The sequence below is a fragment of the Globicephala melas genome, chromosome 1, assembly GCF_963455315.2.
Source record: "Globicephala melas chromosome 1, mGloMel1.2, whole genome shotgun sequence".
NCBI lineage: Eukaryota > Metazoa > Chordata > Mammalia > Artiodactyla > Delphinidae > Globicephala > Globicephala melas.
The window spans coordinates 145,090,962-145,111,479 of record NC_083314.1 but is presented as its reverse complement, the minus strand read 5'-3'; the positions used below and the strand labels follow the sequence as shown (position 1 = coordinate 145,111,479).

The following is a 20,518-nucleotide window of genomic DNA, read 5'->3' as shown; positions in this document are numbered from 1 at the left end:
AAGTCCGTGTCCCCTGCATTGGCAGGCGGACTCTCAACCACTGTGCCGCCAGGGAAGCCCCTAATTCATTTTTTTAGAATGTAGCTGTCCAATTTTCCCAACATCATTTAACTGAAGAGATTGTCTTTTCCCCATTGTATATTCTTGCCTCCTTTATTATAGGTTAATTGACCATATGTGCAAGGGTTTATTTTTGGGCTCTCTATTTTGTTCCATTGATCTATATGTCTGTTTTTGTGCCAGCACCATACTGTTTTGATTACTGTAGCTTTGTAGTATAGTCTGAAGTCAGGCAACATGATACCTCCAGCATTGTTCTTTTTTCTCAAGATGCTTTGGCTATTTGGGGTCTTTTGTGGTACCATACAAATTTTAGTATTATTTATTCTAGTTCTAGTTCTCTGAAAAATGTCATGGATCTTTTCATAGGGATCGCATTAAATCTGTAGATTGCTTTGGGTAGTATGGATATTTTAACAATATTAATTCTTCTAATCCATAAACATGGGACATCTTTTCATTTATTTGTAATGTCTTCAATTTCCTTTGTTGACTTCTTTTTTTTTAGAATGTGTTATTATTTTAATTAATATTATGATTTGTTGTTGCTCAAGTGTCACAATTAAGGAGATTTTAGTGTGTAGCAGTTTGCTAGAGGGAAACTCCCACTAAGTGGTGTGAAATTCAGTGCTATTTGATGTTGTAAATAAAAGAAGCAAGGGGTAATCCAGTGCAAGTTCTTCTCAAACTTTAATTTGCACAGAGAAATACTTGGGGATCTTATTAAAGTGCAGATTCAGACTCTGGGGGTCTGGGGTGAGGCCTCAGATTCTGCATTTCTCACAAACTCCTGGGTGAGGCTGCTTGCTGCCCTGGACCTTTCCATAGCAGGGACCTAGGAGATTTCTCCTGGTGCTGGGTAAGATTCATTGACTTCTTATAGTTTCCAGAGTACAGGCCTTTCACCTCCTTAGTTAAATTTATTCCTAGGTATTAATTCTTTAAACATTCGATAGAATTTACCAGTGAAGCCTAGGCTTCGGCTTTTCTTTGTGAGAAGTTTTTTGATTACTAATTCAAATTCTTTACTTAAAGGTTTAGTTGTATTTTCTATTTCTTCTTTAGTCAGTTTCGACAGCTTGTGTCTTTCTTGGAATTTGTCCATTTCTTCTAGGTTATCTAATTTGTTGTTCATTGTATTCATTTAGAATACTTTTTGTTTTGTAAAGTTGGTAATAATGTTGTCTCTTTCATTCCTGATATCAGTAATACGAGTCCCCTTTTTTTCTTGGTTAGTCTAGTTAAGGTTTGTCCATTTTGTTGATATTTGCAGTGAAACAACTTTTGATTTTTATTGTTTTTTCTCTGTTGTTTTTTCATTTTCTAATTTCATTTCTGCTCTAATTTCTATTATTTCCTTTCTTCTGCTTGCCTTAGGTTTAGTTGCACTACTTTGTGTAATTTTTTTTTTTTTTTTTTTTTGTGGTACGTGGCCTCTCACTGCTGTGGCCTCTCCTGTTGTGGAGCACAGGCTCCGGACGCACAGGCTCAGCGGCCACGGCCCATGGGCCCAGCCGCTCTGCGGCATGTGGGATCTTCCCAGACCGGGGCACGAACCCGTGTCCCCTGCATCAGCAGGTGGACTCTCAACCACTGCGCCACCAGGGAAACCCTGTGTAATTTCTTAAGGTAAAAGGTTAGGCTATTGATTTGAGATCTTTATTTTTTAGTTTAGACATTTATAGTTATAAATTTCCCTCTAAGAATTGCTTTCATTGTATTCTTTTTTTTAATAGATGTTTATTGGAGTATAATTGCTTCACAATACTGTGTTAGTTTCTGTTGCACAACAAAGCAAATCAGCCATATGCATATACATGTCCCCATATCTCCTCCCTCTTGAGCCTCCCTCCCCTCCTCCCTATCCCACTGTATTCTTTATGTTTTGGTAAATTGTGTTTTCATTTTCATTCATCTCAAGTATTTTCAAATTTCCCTTGTTATTTTTTCTTTGAACTATTGGTCGTTCAGGAGTGTCATTTAATTTCCACCTATTTGTGAATTTCCCAAATTTCCTTCTGTTATTGAGCTCTACAGTTAATCCATTTTGGTCAAAGAACATACTTTGTATTATTTCCATTGTTTAAATTTACTGAAACTTGTTTTATGGCTTAACATGTGGTCAGTTCTGGAGAATGTTCCATGTACCCTTGAAAAGAGAATGTCTTTTCAAGAAGTTTCCTCTGAAAGGCACAATCTGTTGCACATTGCTTCTGTTCACAGCACACTGGCCTATACGAAGCTGAAAGGGAGGCTGGAAATGTAATAACTGGCAGGGGAGCCATGTGTTCAGTTAAAACTTTGGGTGAAGGATATGTTACTGAAAGGAAGAAGAGGAGAATGGATATCAGGGGACAAGCCTGTTACAGGCAACAATATATTTGTGGTAATTTACTTTGAAACTTCCATACAAACTTAATCTGAATCAATACCTTGGGGTTAGCATTAGGATTAGCGTAAGGATTATTAGAAATAATTTTTTTTTTTTTTTAGAATGATCTGTATTTGTTTTCTTTTTAAATGATTGCTTTTTATTTATTTAATTTTTGGCTGTGTTGGGTCTTCCTTGCTGTGCACGGGCTTTCTCTAGTTGCATTGAGTGGGGGCTAGTCTTCGTTGCGGTGCATGGGCTTCTCATTGTGGTGGCTTCTCGTTGCGGAGTATGGGCTCTAGGCACACGGGCTACAGTAGTTGCGGCACGCGGGCTCTAGAGCACAGGCTCAGTAGTTGTGGCGCACGGGCTTAGTTGCTCCGCGGCATGTGGGATCTTCCCGGACCAGGGATTGAACCCGTGTCCCCTGCATTGGCAGACGGACTCTTAACCCCTGCGCCACCAGGGAAGTCCCTAGAAATAATTTTTGATTGCATGTCTTGTTGTAACAGAAGCCACTGACCTTGCATTAATAAGATATAAGAGGGCTTCCCTGGTGGCGCAGTGGTTGAGAGTCCGCCTGCCGATGCAGGGGACATGGGTTCGTGCCCCGGTCTGGGAGGATCCCACGTGCCGCGGAGCGGCTGGGCCCGTGAGCCATGGCCGCTGAGCCTGCGCGTCCGGAGCCTGTGCTCCGCAACGCGAGAGGCCACAACAGTGAGAGGCCCGCGTGCCACAAAAAAAAAAAAAAAAAAAAAGATATAAGAAACCAACAAACCCGACCACTAAATTCAACAATCTTTTTAAATTCTGGAGCCCCTTAGGAGTAGAACATATCACCCCTGTATCTCTCTGCTTCATGGGGGATTCTGTTTTCTAATCTAGCTGAAAAGATTTTAGCATCTGTTTTGTGAGTGATCCTTTCTTAAGGTGCTGGACCTTGTGGCTGGTGGCATGTTTGTGCCAAGTTGCTAAAAAGTACATTTGTTAGTAGGTTTGAGAACATTGGTAGCACAGCTCCTGGTAGGAAGATTGCTGGAGTTGGGGTTATGTTGGCCCTACATTTCCCTCATCAGTACCAGTATTCATCAAAAAACAGACAGCAACAACAGCAGGAAAATACAAAACAAAACAAAAAACCCCTTGCTATTCAGTGACTAGCATTGGCTTAGGCAGGTTTGCCTCAGATCAGGGTGTATCTGGAGATCACTTGCAGCTAGGACTCTCTGCCTCTCCTCTCTCCTCCTCTCAGCGTGTATGCTTTAATTATTGCTTCCTTCATGTAGAGGGCACAAGACCTGTGGCAACTGTACCTCACAGCTTCAAGAACAGATAGGAAAGAGCTCTTCCCTATCAGCTCAGCCCCAGTAGAAAAACTCCCTGTGGAAGTGTTCTATCCTTCCTTTTTTTTTTTTTTTGCGTTACGCGGGCCTCTCACTGTTGTGGCCTCTCCCGTTGTGGAGCACAGGCTCCGGACGCGCAGGCTCAGCGGCCATGGATCACGGGCCCAGCTGCTCCGCGGCATATGGGATCTTCCCAGACTGGGGCATGAACCCGTGTCCCCTGCATCGGCAGGTGGACTCTCAACCACTGCGCCACCAGGGAAGCCCCCGGTTCTATCCTTCCTTGTCCCTGGGGTTGTGGGTTCTGTGATAGACCAGCTTGGTCAGATAACCACTCCTCAGCACTCACTGTGCCTGGGGGACTTAGTCACACCAGCTTCCCTTTGGCCCCACATTGGAGCTGAGTGGGGAGAAAATGAGGGTGAGGGCTCTGTGTCATTGTGGAAGAGGAGGAGGATTCGAGGCTAGCAGAGCGCAGGTATGGTCTGGGAGAATGATTTGCAGGGCAGCCATTCCAAATTGTACCTGCTGGGTCAACTCTGCTACATTTTACATGTGTAATTTAACTGGGTAATTTACTTGATCTCTCTGGTGTCACTTTCATTTATAATATGTGCATAACTCTTACCATGCAAGGTCTTGTGAGGTTTACTGTGTATAAAGTGCATATCACATAGAGCAGGGGGTCCCCAACCCCCAGGTCATGGACTGGTACCTGACCGTGGCCTGTTAGGAACCAGGCTGCACAGCAGGAGGTAAGCGGCGGGCAAGTGAGTGAAGCTTCATCTGTATTTCCAGCTGCTCCCCCATCACTCACATTACCGCCTGAGCTCCGCCTCCTGTCAGATCAGTGGTGGCATTAGATTCTCATAGGAGCGCGAACCCTACTGTGAACTGCACATGCGAGAGATCTAGGTTGTGTGCTCCTTATGAGAATCTAATGCCTGATGATCTGAGGTGGAGCTGAGGCAGTGATGCTAGCACTGGGGAGTGGCTGCAAATACAGATTATCATTAGCAGAGAGGTTTTACTGCACAGAGACCATAATAAATTAGTTGCTTGCAGACTCTTATGAAAACCCTATGAGTGTATCAGTGAGTGGCAAATGAAAACAAGCTCAGGGCTCGCACTGATTCTGCATTATGGTGAGTTGTATAATTATTTCATTATATATTACAATGTAATAATAATAGAAATAGGGACTTCCCTGGTGGTGCAGTGGTTAACAATCCACCTGCCAATGCAGGAGACACAGGTTCAATCCCTGGTCCGGGGAGATCCCACATGCTGCAGAGCAACTTAAGCCCATGCACCACAGCTACTGAGCCTGCACTCTAGAGCCCGCAAGCCAGAACTACTGAAGCCCGTGCACCTAGAACCCATGCTCTGCAACAGGAGAAGCCACCACAATGAGAAGCCCGTGCACCGCAACGAAGAGTAGCCCTCGCTCACCGCAACTAGAGGAAGCCCATGTGCAGCAATGAAGACCCAATGCAGCCAAATAAATAAATTTATTAAAAAATAAAGTATACAATAAATGTAATGGGCTTGAATCATCTTGAAACCATCCCCCTCCACCCCCGATCCGTGGAAAAATTGTCTTTCATGAAACCGGTGCCTGGTGCCAAAAAGGTTGGGGACCACTGACATAGAGGGTATCAATGAGTGAGAATCTGCTGCTGCTGCTTGTGCTATATCATTAATGTCACCATCATCCCTTCCCCCAAGTCCTCATATTTGACCGTGTTATTTTTCTATAACACACCACTGAGAATGTTCATAAACCTTCAGTAGCTCTCCATTAACTATTGAATAAAGTTTAATTTCCTTAACTTCTCACTGTTTTTTTCTGACCCTCCAAGACCTGGTCCCCATACCTCCTTTTCAGCCTCATCTCTCCATCTCTCTCCACCTTCCTCTCCACACGCTGTGCTTGAGCTATCAGTCTACTCTTCTGTGAAGACCTCATGTGTAAAGTTTTCCATACCTGTGCTTTTGCTGATGTTGTTCCCTTGGCTTGGAATGCCTTCTTTTTCCTACCTTCCCTCTCTTATCAGAATCCTTTTTTTAGTCCCAGATTGAACCTTGAGACCTGGTCACTTCAGTATTGCCTTTCGCAATCTTTTTTCCATGGCAGGGAGCCTTCTGTAGTTCATAGCACTTTGTGCCTCTATGCACATAATTTATTTTTGCTCTATATTACAGTCGTTTATATGCTAGTCTTTTTTTTTGGACATTTAAAAATAGTCTAGGCCAGTTATTTTATAGGATATCCCACATTCTGGATTTGTCTGATTGTTTCCTAGTTATACTTGCTTTAATTATTTTCACTTATCTCTTTCAATGTTTTCTAACTTAGAACCCTGTCTTACTCTTTTTCTATTTACTGTAATCTTATTTTTAAAAATGGAAGAGGGTCAAATTTGACCTTGTTTGAGTTGTATTCTAACTCTTATTGGGTATTTTCAAACCTAATTATTATTTTTCTGTATTGTCTTGACACTTTTGGAGGGAAGATAAGTGTACGGTATGGTAAAAGGGCTATTAAATGCTTAGGGAATATTTTTGTTAACAGTGTTTTTATCAACTATATTGTTAGTAAAGAACTCTTTTCAACCCTGCTTGATGTTGAGAATGTTTTATAAAATGTATGAGTCCTCTCTATATATGTAAGTAAGAAGACTCTCTTCCGTACTTCAATAATAATTTCTGAACATGAATTTCTATAGCTCAGTATTTGCTTTTTTGTTTTATTCTTTTCTTTTTTGAAGAGAGTTTACTTTGATTTATCATTGTAATATTGTTACATTGATAAGCTAAGAATCAGTGAAAACAATGACATAGGCTACGTTAACAGCATGTACTGCAATGAGAAGGGTAAGGCAGATCTTTGTGTACAGACATGCAGATATCTCCAGGAAAGATTGAATTTATTTTTTCCAGCTTTATTGAGGTATAATTGACATATAACATTGTTTACGTTTAAGGTGTACAGTGTGATGACTTGATATACATATATATTGTGAAATGATTACCACAATAAGGTTAATTAACACATCCATCATCACCTGTCATAGTTACCTTTTTTTTTGTAGTGAGAACTCTTAAGATCTACTCACTCAGCCACTTTAAAGTATACAGTACATATTGTTAACTATAGTCACCATGCTGTACATTAAATCCCCAGAACTTAGTTATCTTATAGCTGGAAGTTTGCTTATGGCTCAGTACAATGGATGTAGGGCATCTATGATTTAAAGTGGGACAGTTTTCTTTAAAACATAACCCCAGGGAATTCCCTGGTGGTGCAGTGGTTAGAACTCCAAGCTCTCACCACTGAAGGCCCAGGTTTGATCCCTAGTCAGGGAACTGAGATCCTGCATGCTGTGTGGCACGGCCAAAAAATTAAAAACAAGCGAACAAGCAAAAAAACATAACCCCATGATATTGGCTTGTTTTACTTTGTCACAGAGTGGAGTGCAGAAAAATACCAGTTGTTGAGGTATTAAATATTTTTAAAACTTTAGTTATTTGAGGTTTTACTTTATTTTATTACACATGACTAAGTTAATTCTAGGAATATTTACTGAATGTCAACATGGGGCTTATTATGCAGAACATAGCCTTTGCTTGGCTCAGTCTAGTAGGGGAAACATAAAGGAGAAGCAACATTTTATCAATAAATTTTTTTTATTACCTAATGTATGCCAGACATTGTTCTGAAACATAAGTCAGATACAGTTTCTATCCCTTAAGGAATGTGCAGTCTGTGGGTGAGTCAGACAAGTAACTAGCTATCATAGCACAAGATGGTGCATGTCACAACAAGGGAACACACAGGAGACTCTGGGAGTCCAGGGATGGGAATTCAAATCAGACAGAGGTAGGGCACTTGATGAATGACAGTTGGCAAGGCAGAAAATCAGGGTCAAGGATATTCCAAGCTGAGGAACATTGGATAAGAAATCTCAGAGGCAAAAAATGTGACCCATTTGGGGAGTTGCAAGGAGATAAAGTTAAAGCAGTGTTTCTCAAAACGTGGTCTTGTGTTTGCTTGAGTCAGAATCATCTGGGAGTGATTCTTAAATTCCCAGGTAATTTGTCACCTTCCAGGTGACTCTCAAACTTACTAAAATACGAGAAACATATTTTAGTTGAGAGTTAAGGGCTATGAAGGAGGAATGAAAATATAGTGTAATATATGCTACATTTAAGGTACACATAAAATTCTGTGATTAGTTTTATTTGTATAGACTACAAAACATTTTAAACCTCCCAATTCCTATCTTTAAGTGATGGTGGGGTGAGGTGGGGTGGGGATGGGGAGAAGGGAGGAATATTACTATAAATGTTGTCTCTTTATCCCTAGATGATTTTAAAAACAGTCTGTTTATCTTTTATTCATTGAATGTTTTTGTTTTTCTTTTAGTCCAAGGACAAAATGATGAGAGGCTCTCGCAGAGGATGTGTTAGACTCAGAGTGAGTATTTATTCATTTTTATGAAAACCAATTCTGACAGAAAGAAAAAAAATATTTTGACAGATTAATGGGAGTCTAAATTTAGTTTAGCTCCTTTACTTAATTGTTAGGGCAGGCAACTAAGGCTCAGAGGAAAAAAAAGAACTTCTCCAGGGTAACTCCAGAACCAGGACTAGCACTCAGTTCCTTTGGCCCATGATATAATGTTGTATCCATGACTTAATGCACCTACTGATTTTTTTAACCTCTATTTTATATCCAGGGACAGGGGCTGGAAATTAAATGAGTTGTAGTGTTGGCAATAGCGCAAACAGTAGAAAAAAACTGAAAAATCCCCACTTTCAGCTGCTTAGTTCTTCCTGTTAAACACTATTTAATAATGGTTTTTGTAGCAGTGATGTCCAATAGAAATATAATGTGAGCCACATATACATAATTTAAAATTTTTGTAGTAATCACATTTAAAAAGCAGGTGAAATTAATTTTAATAATATATTTTGTTTATGCCGGTATATCCAGAATATTATTTAAACAGGTAATCAATACAAAAATTATTAATGAGATATTTTACATTCTTTTTTTCATGCTAAGTCTTTGGAATCTACTATGTCTTTTGCACTTATGGCACATCTTTGTTCAGATTAGTTGTACTTCAGGTGGCCTGTAGGCACATGTAGCTAGGGGCTACCTTATTGGACAGTGCAGACCTATAGCTTCAGGCTGCTTTCAATTGCTTGTTCAATTTCCACCGTGGTCCAAATAGCTAAAGACAAGAAAGAATGCAGGCTTGGGGATATAGTTTCTAGTACTCCGTTGTATCTAAAGAAGGGCCTACCTCTATCATAACTTGGTAAATCAGCTTCTAGTGGCCTTTTCTTCTTTCAGGCTCCTGTTGCTTTCTTTCTGCTATCTTTTTTCTGCACCCTTACTTTTGAAGATGTAAATGTAAATATTTGGTAAACATACGATTGCCTTTATTAGCAGTAGTTAATTGGTAAAAATGGGAAATAACAGAAAAAAACCAAATTCTAATGGAAAAATTTTGGCACTGAGATAGAAGTAAGTATGGTGAATTTACAGGATGGAAATGAGACAGGCTTGTTTTGAACAGACGTTGTATATGTGATAGCATAAAGATTTTTGAAAATTCAGCTTATTATACTGTTTACTGTCTTTTTTCCTTTCCTTTGGTTTTGCTTTTGCCTTCTTGGTTTAATTGCTTTTCTAACCACTTGCCATTGACCTCAGTCACCCCTCAGTCTGGTATGAACTGCTTTCTTGGCTTGAGATAGACTCAGTGGTGAGACTTCGGCAGAGCTGCAGTGAGACAGCTCTTCAGTCGAATTCAATCTGGATTTGAGCCGCTGTCTCATTGTTACATTTAATGTGCTATTTTTTCTTTTAAATATAGCTTAATTAATTATTAACCCTTGTGACTACCATCTAGGTTAAGAAATAGAATTTGGCCAGTTACCTCGGAAGGCTCTCTATTTGCCCCATTCAAATTACAGCCACCTCCCTGTCTCTTAAAGTAACCATTGTTCTTTTATAGGAATCACTTCTTGGATTTGCTTTCCTAAATTCTATATTTTATATTACCCATTTAAAAAAACTTGCTATCTTTTGTTTGCAGTTATGTATTGAAGAATCCAGACCCTTTGACCTGTAGGAGCTTTCCATAATGTAGATTTTATTGATTGCATACTGGTGCAATTCAGCGTGTTCCTCTGTCTCTGCTTTTCTTGCAAATTGGCAGGTGGATCCAGAGACTGGATCAGACTTAGGTTTGATCCCTTTGGCAAGACTACAGGCAGTGTTGTGTTCTTTTATCAGTAGACACATGATGTCTGGTTTTTGCTCTTTATTGACATTAGCAACTTTTTTTCTTTTCCGGCTGCGTCACACAGCTTGCAGGATCTCAGTTCCCCAACCAGGGATTGAACCTGGGCCATGGCAGTGAAAGCACTGAGTCCTAACCACTAGGCCACCAGGGAACTCCCAGATATTACCAACTATTGATGCTCAGTAGCTAGATCCATTTGGGGGTTGAAAATTATGATATTTTATCATTTTTTTAAAATTTTTATCAGAAATAATTATATAAGGAAACATTTCTCTTCATCTATTATTTAATTACCCAGTGGTACAGTTCAAATAGACAGGATAAATAAATGCTCGATTATTTCCTTTTACTTACTCAATGTTCAAGATAATGAATTGACTTAAAACAATACTCATATATATCTATATATCCAAAAGAATTGAAAGCATAGCCTTAAACAGATATTTGTATACACATGTGCTTTTCGTAGAAGCGTTACTCACAATAGCCTAGAGGTGGAAGCAGCCCAGTGTCCATATGATGGATAAATGCATAAACAAACTGTGGTATATACATACAGTGGAATACTGTTTAGTCTTAAAAAGGAGGAAGGAAATTCTGACACATGCTACGACATGGATGAACTTTAAGGACATTGTGCTGTGTGAAATAAGCCAGTCACAAAAAGACAAATATTGTTTGATTCTACATATATGAGGTACCTAGAGTTGTCAAATTCATGGAAACAGAAAGTAGAATGGTGGTTTTCAGGGGCTGAGGCAAGAAGGATTAGGGATTTCTTGTTTAATGGGTACAGAATTTCAGTTTGAGAAGATGAAAAAATTCTGGAGATGGATGGTTAGGGTGGCTGCACAACAATGTGAATGTATTTAGTGGTACTAAGCTGAACACTGAAAAATGTTAAAATGGTAAGTTTTATGTTATGTGTACTTTACCACAATTAAAAAACTCCCACCATTTATTATCTACAGTTCTGTAGATCGGACATCTCAGAAAGATTCTCTCCTTGTTGAAATCAAGATATTGGCCAGGCTGGGCTCTTATCTGGAGACTCTGAGGAAGACTCCAAGGCGAGAGTCTGCTTCTAGGCTTGTTCAGGTTGTTGGCAGAATTCAGTTCCTTGTGGTTACAGGACTGAGGTCCTCATTTTCTTGCTGGCTGTCAGCTTGAGATCTGCTCTCAACTTCTAGAGGCTGCACATACTCCTTGTCATGTGGCGCCTCCATCTTCAAGTCAGCATGGTGCATAGAATCCTTCTAGTGCTTTAAACCTCTCTGACTTTTCATTTCTGCTACCAGCTGCAGAAAACACTCTGCTTTTAAAAGACCTCACATGATTAGAATAGGTTACACCCACCAGATAATCTTTTTGCCATGTAATCACTTCAGTGATTACTCATCCTGTACATAATCACTGCAGTAACATTTCATCATATTCACAGTTTCCACTCACACTCAAAGGGGAGGAGAGAATACAGGGGCAAGGGTCATTTGGGGGGTGGGCATTTTAGAATTCTACCACACAGCATGACAAAGAAGAACTAGACATACCTGTGTTTGAATCTTATTTTTGCTCCTTGCTTTGTTGACTGGAAGAGGGAAGCTATCTGTAAGCCTCCTGAGCTTGACTTTTCTCTCCTTTAACGTGGGGATTATAATACCCTTGCAGAATTTTGTGAGGATTAGGCACTTGACACATAGATGGAAGCTGTAAATTAGTAGTGTTCGTGTGTGTGTGTGTGTGTGTGTGTGTGTTTTAAGAGGTTCTGTGGTAGTTTCAAGAAGCAGAACTGCCATTTGGCTTCCTATTTAGGAAACATCTGGAGAGATTGTTTGCAATATAGGTTCCCAAGTCCCACTCTCTAGAGATACACTGTTTTAGAACTGGGTCTGAAACCCTTATTTTATTTTATTTTTTTTTTGCAGTACGCGGGTCTCTCACTGTTGTGGCCTCTCCCGTTGCAGAGCACAGGCTCCGGACGCGTAGGCTCAGCGGCCATGGCTCACGGGCCCAGCCGCTCTGCGGCATGTGGGATCTTCCCAGACTGGGACATGAACCCGTGTCCCCTGCATCGGCAGGCGGACTCTCAACCACTGCTCCACCAGGGAAGCCCTGAAACCCTTATTTTTAAACAGATTCTCCGGGTGATTGTGTTGTACAGCCAAGATTGGGACCACTAGTGTAGTAGAATCAGAGAGACCTGGAGCTGAACCTCACTCAGCTTACACTCCTTACTGACTCTGTGCCTTTGGGCAAATTTCTTAACCTCTATGAAAATAATATATAACTTGCAGGGTTGTGAGGTTTAGCAATTATGCATGTACAGAGTTTGGCACGTAGTGTATATCCAATATATGATAACTGCTGTGGATGATGATGATGATGATGACAGTGGTGGTGATAGATAATGCACCTGTCATCTAGATTCCAGATGAGCTTAACGAGCTGTCATTGACCTGTACCACAGATCTCTCCCCGCCTCTTCATACATCCCATCCTATGTGCCAATCACACTGCACTTCTTCATGTTTCCTCATTGCTTCTGACATATATTTTTCTTATGTCAGGAATGTTCTGTGCCCTTATCTGGTGAGCTCATCTTTAAGAGACTTTTCAAAAGGTGTTTCTTCATGAAGCGTTCCTGATCCACATCCTTCTAACAGATTTGCTTCTCTTCCATTTGTCAGTTATATCCATGATAGTACTTTTACATGGTATTACACGTTAAGTAGTCTGTTTTCCCCAGTGAGTTCAATAGTGAGTTCCCATCCACTGTCATATGTGCCTGGTACACTGTAAGTAGGTTCTCAAAAAATGCTTATTGTTGATTTCATGTGTTTATAAAAGTAAGGAATACATTTTGGGGAATTTGCCTCTACTACAGTTTACATACAAAAGAAGTATGGAAGTTATGTTAAACACAGCATGAGCCAGTGGTATGGATGTGTTTTATTAAAAAAAAAAAAAAAAAAAGCAAAATACCCGTGTGGTTTTAGGCTACATGAAAGAAGATTAGGAAGAGGAACCAGCAGTTATTGAGGAAGCTCTCTGGATCAGTTACTGTGCTGGCTGATTTTCATTGACATTCCCATGACAGTCCTCTCAGGCTAACGGTGTTATTTCATTTGACGAATGAGGAGACTGAGACTCATGTTACATTTAGTAACTTACCAAAGTCACACAGTTAGTAAATGGTGAATCTGGGATTGAACTTGGGTCTGTCTCATTCCAAAACCATGTACAGTCCATAATGTTACCAGGCTCCTCTTCTTCTGTTTTTTTTTGGTCGTACCATGCGGTATGAGAGATCTTAGTTCCCCGACCAGGGATCAAACCCATGCCCCCTGCAGTGGAAGTGCGGAGTCTTAACCACTGGACCACGAGGGAAGTCCCTGGGCTCTTGTTCTTCTTGACTAGAAGAGTCAGTGCAGATGCTCCAACTTGATGCAAGGACATGTAAAACCAGTGGAGGAAAACCACTTCCTTCCCCTCTACTTTCTTTGACTGTATTGGTGGCAAAGTGTGGCCACTAGATGGTGCCCTTGCCTTGATGGAAAAGTAGAATATTGGTTGAGTCCTGGGGTCTGATTTTTTCTGTCCTGAGACTCACCAAAAAGCAAAACATCGACATTTCCAGGTAAAATCTGAAAAATGGAGAAGTAGTAGCATTAAAGAGGCAGTGTGGGGTAGAGACAAGAACAAACCAAAAATGAAATGGAATTCAAATCTGGATTCTGCCACCTACTAGCTTTGTGACTTCAGGCAACTCATCTATTCGGTTCTGAGTCCTATTTCCTTTAGCTCTGGAATGGTCTCATGTCATTTACTCATATAATTATGAATATCAAATTAACTGATACATTAAAAAGTATGGGACTTGCCTGGTGGTCCAGTGGGGAACACTCCATGCTCCCAATGCAGGGGGCCTAGGTTCGATCCCTGGTCTGGGAACTAGATCCCACATGCATGCCGCAACTAAGAGCCCACGTGCCTCAACTAAAAGATCCCGTGTGCAGCAACTGACCTGGCATGGCCAAAAAAAAAAAAGTATCCAAACACAATGTTTGGGACTTAGGTTCTTTTTTTTTTCTTTTTTACAGTTATAAGGGACTTAGATTCTTAATGAATGGTAGTTACTGTTGTAATTAATAATTCCTGGCGAGAGGAACCAACATGGCGGAGTAGAAGGACGTGCTCTCACTCCCTCTTGTGAGAACAACAGAATCACAAGTAGCTTCTGGACAGTCATCGACAGGAAGACACTGGAGCTCACCAAAAAAGATACCCCACATCCAAAGACAAAGGAGAAGCCACAGTGAGACGGTAGGAGGGGCGCAATCACAGTAAAATCAAATCCCATAACTGCTGGGTGGGTGACTCACAGACTGGAGAACACTTATACCACAGAAGTCCACCCACTGGAGTGAAGGCTCTGAGCCCCACGTCAGGCTTCCCAACCTGGGGGTCCGGCAACGGGAGGAGGAATTCCTAGAGAATCAGACTTTGAAGCCTATCGGAATTTGATTGCAGGACTTTGACAGGACTGGGGGAAACAGAAACTCCACTCTTGGAGGGCACACACAAAGTAGTGTGTGCATTAGGACCCAGGGGAAGGAGCAGTGACCCCGTAGGAGACTGAACCAGACCTACCTGCTAGTGTTGGAGGGTCACCTGCAGAGGTGGGGTTTGCTGTGCCTCACCGTGAGGACAAGGACACTGGCAGCAGAAGTTCTGGGAAGTACTCCTTGGTGTGAGCCCTCCCAGAGTCTGTCATTAGCCCCAACAAAGAGCCCAGGTAGGCTTCACTGTTAGGTTGCCTCAGGCCAAACAATCAACAGGGAGGGAACCCAGCCCCACCCATCAACAGTCAAGGAGATTAAAGTTTTTACTGAGCTCTGCCCACCAGAGCAACAGTCAGCTCTACTCACCACCAGTCCCTCACATCATGAAACTAACACAAGATCTCTTAGATAGCCTCATCCACCAGAGGGCAGACAGCAGAAGCAAGAAGAACTACAATCCTGCAGCCTGTGGAACAAAAACCACATTCACAGAAACATAGACAAGATGAAAAGGCAGAGGGCTATGTACCAGATGAAGGAACAAGATGAAACCCCAGAAAAACAACTAAATGAAGTGGAGATAGGCAACCTTCCAGAAAAAGAATTCAGAATAATGATAGTGAAGATGATCCAGGACCTCGGAAAAAGAATGGAGGCAAAGATCGAGAAGATGCAAGAAATGTTTAACAAAGACCTAGAAGAATTAAACAACAAACAGAGATGAACAATACAATAACTGAAATGAAAAATACACTAGAAGGAAACAATAGCAGAATATCAGAGGCAGAAGAACAGATAAGTGACCTGGAAGACAGAATGGTGGAATTCACTGCTGCAGAACAGAATAAAGAAAAAAAAATGAAAAGAAATGAAGACAGCTTAAGAGACTTCTGGGACAACATTAAACACACCAACATTCACATTATAGGGGTCCCAGAAGGAGGAGAGAGAGAAAGGACCCGAGAAAATATTTGAAGAGATTATAGTCGAAAACTTCCCTAACATGGGAAAGGAAATAGCCACGCAAGTCCAGGAAGCGCAGCGAGTCCCATACAGGATAAAGCCAAGGAGAAACATGCCGAGACACATAGTAATCAAATTGGCAAAAATTAAAGACAAAGAAAAATTATTGGAAGCAGCAAGGGAAAAACAACAAATAACATGCAAGGGAACTCCCATAAGGTTAAGAGCTGATTTCTCAGAAGAAACTCTACAAGCCAGAAGGGAGTGGCATGATATACTTAAAGTGAGGAAAGGGAAGAATCTACAACCAAGAATACTCAAACCAGCAAGGATCTCACTCAGATTCGATGGAGAAATCAAAAGCTTTACCGACAAGCAAAAGCTAAGAGAATTCAGCAGCACCAAACCAGCTCTACAACAAGTGCTAAAGGAACTTCTCTAAGTGGGAAACACAAGAGAAGAAAAGGACCTACAAAAACAAACCCAAAACAATTAAGAAAATGGTCATAGGAACATACATATCGATAATTACCTTAAACGTGAATGGATTAAATGCTCCAACCGAAAGACACAGGCTTGCTGAATGGATACAAAAACAAGACTCATATATATGCTGTCTACAAGAGACCCACTTCAGACCTAGGGACACATACAGACTGAAAGTGAGGGGATGGAAAAAGATATTCCATGAAAATGGAAATCAAAAAAAGCTGGAGTGGCAATACTCATATCAGATAAAATAGACTTTAAAATAAGGTTACAAGAGACAAGGAAGGACACTATGTAATGATCAGCGAATCAATCCAAGAAGAAGATATAACAATTATAAATATTTATGCACCCGACACAGGAGCACCTCAATACATAAGGCAACTGCTAACAGCTCTAAAAGAGGAAATTGAGAGTAACACAATAATACTGGGGGACTTTAACACCTCACTTATACCAATGGACAGAGCATCCAAAATGAAAATAAATAAGGTAACAGAAGCTTTAAATGACACAATAAAAAAATAAAAAATAAAATTAAAAAAAAATGACACAATAGACCAGATAGATTTAATTGATATTTATAGGACATTCCATCCAAAAACAGCAGATTACACTTTCTTCTCAAGTGCTCATGGAATATTCTCCAGGATAGATCACATCCTGGGTCACAAATCAAGCCTCAGTAAATTTAAGAGAATTGAAATCATATCAAGCATCTTTTCTGACCAAAACACCATGAGATTAGAAATGAATTACAGGGAAAAAAATGTAAAAACCACAAACACATGGAGGCTAAACAATACGTTACTAAATAACCAAGAGATCACTGAAGAAATCAAGGAGGAAATCAGAAAATACCTAGAGACAAATGACAATGAAAACACGATGATCCAAAATCTATGGGATGCAGCAAAAGCAGTTCTAAGAGGGAAGTTTATAGCTATACGAGCCTACCTCAAGAAACAAGAAAAATCTCAAATAAACAATCTAACCTTATGCCTAAAAGAACTAGAGAAAGAAGAATAAACAAAAACCAAAGTTAGCAGAAGGGAAGAAATCATAAAGATAGGAGCAGAAATAAATGAACTAGAAACAAAGAAAAGAATAGCACGGATTAATAAAACTAAAAGCTGGTTCTTTGAAAAGGTAAACAAAATTGATAAACCATTAGCTAGACTCATCAAGAAAAAGAGGGAGAGGACTCAAATCAATAAAATTAGAAATGAAAAAGGAGAAGTTACAACAGACACTGCAGAAATACAAAGCATCCTAAGAGACTACTACAAGCAACTCTATGCCAATAAAATGGACAACCTGGAAGAAATGGACAAATTCTTAGAAAGGTATAACCTTCCAAGACTGAACCAGGAAGAAATAGAAAATATGAACAGACCAATTACAAGTAATGAAATTGAACCTGAGATTAAAAATCTTACAACAGGGCTTCCCTGGTGGCACAGTGGTTGAGAGCCCACCTGCCGAGGCAGGGGACACAGATTTGTACCCCGGTCCGGAGAGATACCACATGCCACAGAGTGGCTGGGCCTGTGAGCCATGGCCACTGAGCCTGCGTGTCCGGAGCCTGTGCTCCGCAACGGGAGAGGCCACAATGGTGAGAGGCCCGTGTACCGCAAAAAAAAAAAAAAAAAAAATCTTCCAACAAACAAAAGTCCAGGACCAGATGGCTTCACAGGTGAATTCTATCAAACATTTAGAGAAGAGCTAACACCCATCCTTCTCAAACTCTTCCAAAAAATTGCAGAGGAAGGAACACTCCCAAACTCATTCTGTGAGGCCACCATCACCCTGATACCAAAAGCAGACAAAGGTACTACAAAAAAAAAATTACAGATCAATATCACTGATGAATATAGATGCAAAACTCCTCAACAACATACTAGCAAACAGAATCCAACAACAAATTAAAAGGATCATACACCATGATCAGGTGGGATTTATCCCAGAGATGCAAGGATTGTTCAATATATGCAAATCAATCAATGTGCTACACTATATTAACAAACTGAAGAATAAAAACCATAAGATCATCTCAATAGATGCAGAAAAAGCTTTGACAAAATTCACCACCCATTTATGATAAAAACTCTCCAGAAAGTGGGCATAGAGGGAACCTACCTCAACATAATAAAGGCCATATACGACAAACCCACAGCAAACATCATTCTCAATGGTGAAAAACTGAAAGCATTTCCTCCAAGATCAGGAACGAGACAAGGATGTCCACTCTCACCACTATTATTCCTCATAGTTTTGGAAGTCCTAGCCACGGCAGTCAGAGAAGAAAAAGAAACGAAAGGAATACAAATTGGAGAAGAAGAAGTAAAACTGTCACTGTTTGCAGATTACATGATACTATACATAGAGAATCCTAAAATGCCAGCGGAAAACTACTAGAGCTAATCAATGAATTTGGTAAAGTGGCAGGATACAAAATTAATGCACAGAAATCTCTTGCATTCCTATACACTAATGAGGAAAAATCTGAAAGAGAAATTAAGGAAACACTCCCATTTACCACTGCAACAAAAAGAATAAAATACCTAGGAATAAACCTACCTAGGGAGACAAAAGACCTGTATGCAGAAACCTATAAGACACTGATGAAAGAAATTAAAGATGATACCAACAGATGGAGAGATATACCATGTTCTTGGATTGGAAGAATCAATATTGTGAAAATGACTGTACTACCCAAAGCAATCTACAGATTCAATGCAATCCCTATCAAATTACCAATGGCATTTATTATGGAACTAGAACAAAAAGTCTTAAAATTTGTATGGAGACACAAAAGACCCGAATAACCAAAGCAGTCTTGAGGGGAAAAAAACGGAGCTGGAGGAATCAGACTCCCTGACTTCAGACTATACTACAAAGCTACAGTAATCAAGACAATATGGTACCGGTACAAGAACAGAAACATAGATCAATGGAACAAGATAGAAAGCCCCGAGATAAACCCACGCACCTATGGTCAACTAATCTATGACAAAGGAGGCAAGGATATACAATGGAGAAAAGACAGTCTCTTCAATAAGTGGTGCTGGGAAAGCTGGACAGCTACATGTAAAAGAATGAAATTAGAACACTCCCTAACACCATACACAAAAATAAACTCAAAATGGATTCGAGACCTAAATGTAAGACCAGACACTATAAAACTCTTAGAGGAAAACATAGGGAGAACACTCTTTGACATAAAACACAGCAAGATCTTTTTTGATCCACCTCCTAGAGTAATGGAAATAAAAACAAAAATAAACAAATGGGACCTAATGAAACCTAAAAGCTTTTGCACAGCAAAGGAAACCATAAACAAGACGAAAAGACAACCCTCAGAATGGGAGAAAATATTTGCAAATGGACCAACAGACAAAAGATCAATCTCCAAAATATATGAACAGCTCATGCAGCTCAATATTAAAGAAACAAACAATCCAATCCAAAAATGGGCAGAAGACCTAAATAGACATTTCTCCAAAGGAGACATACAGATGGCCAAGAAGCACATGAAAAGCTGCTCAACATCACTAATTATTAGAGAAATGCAAATCAAAACTACAATGAGGTATCACCTCACACCAGTTAGAATGGGCATCATCAGAAAATCTACAAACAACAAATGCTGGAGAGGGTGTGGAGAAAAGGGCACCATCTCGCACTGTTGGTGGGACTGTAAATTGATACAGCCACTATGGAGAACAGTATGGAGGTTCCTTAAAAAACTAAAAATAGAATTACCATATGATCCAGCAATCCCACTACTGGGCATATACCCAGAGAAAACCATAATTCAAAAAGACACATGCACCCAATGTTCATTGCAGCACTATTTACAATAGCCGGGTCATGGAAGCAACCTAGATGCCCATCAACAGACGAATGGATAAAGAAGACATGGTACATATATACAATGGAATATTACTCAGCCATAAAAAGGAACGAAATTGAGTCATTTGTTGAGATGTGGATGGATCTAGAGACTGTTGTACAGAGTGAAGTAAGTCAGAAAGAGGAAAACAAATATCGTATATTAACGCATATTTGTGGAACCTAGAAAAATGGTACAGATGAACCGGTTTGCAGGGCAGAAGTTGAGACACAGATGTAGAGAATAAACATATGGACACCAAGCGGGGAAGCCGTGGGGAGGTGGGGATGGTGGTGTGTTGAATTGGGTGATTGGGATTGACATGTATACACTGATGTGTATAAAATTGATGACTAATAAGAACCTGCTGTATAAAAAAATAAATAAAATGAAATTCAAAAATATAAAAAAAAATAATAAGTCCCATTGGTAAGATGAATCTCAGATTTTGAAGAATCTTATGGGGCCTTAGGAATCGCCCTAGTAATCACTAAATATATTGTGAGTTTTTG

The 20,518-nt window shown here is 40.1% G+C and overlaps 1 protein-coding gene across 6 annotated transcripts in view; it reads left to right on the top strand.

The window, feature by feature from the left end:
* The window catches only part of OSBPL9 (oxysterol binding protein like 9), a 169,965-nt gene that overhangs the window by 20,734 nt on the left and 128,713 nt on the right, over positions 1-20,518 (top strand). For all 6 annotated transcript variants that reach the window (XM_030870112.2, XM_030870113.2, XM_030870111.2 and 3 more), the window contains exon 2: positions 8,204-8,254. In XM_030870112.2, the coding sequence (XP_030725972.2) occupies positions 8,204-8,254 (51 nt within the window). The remainder of the gene's footprint in view (positions 1-8,203; positions 8,255-20,518) is intronic.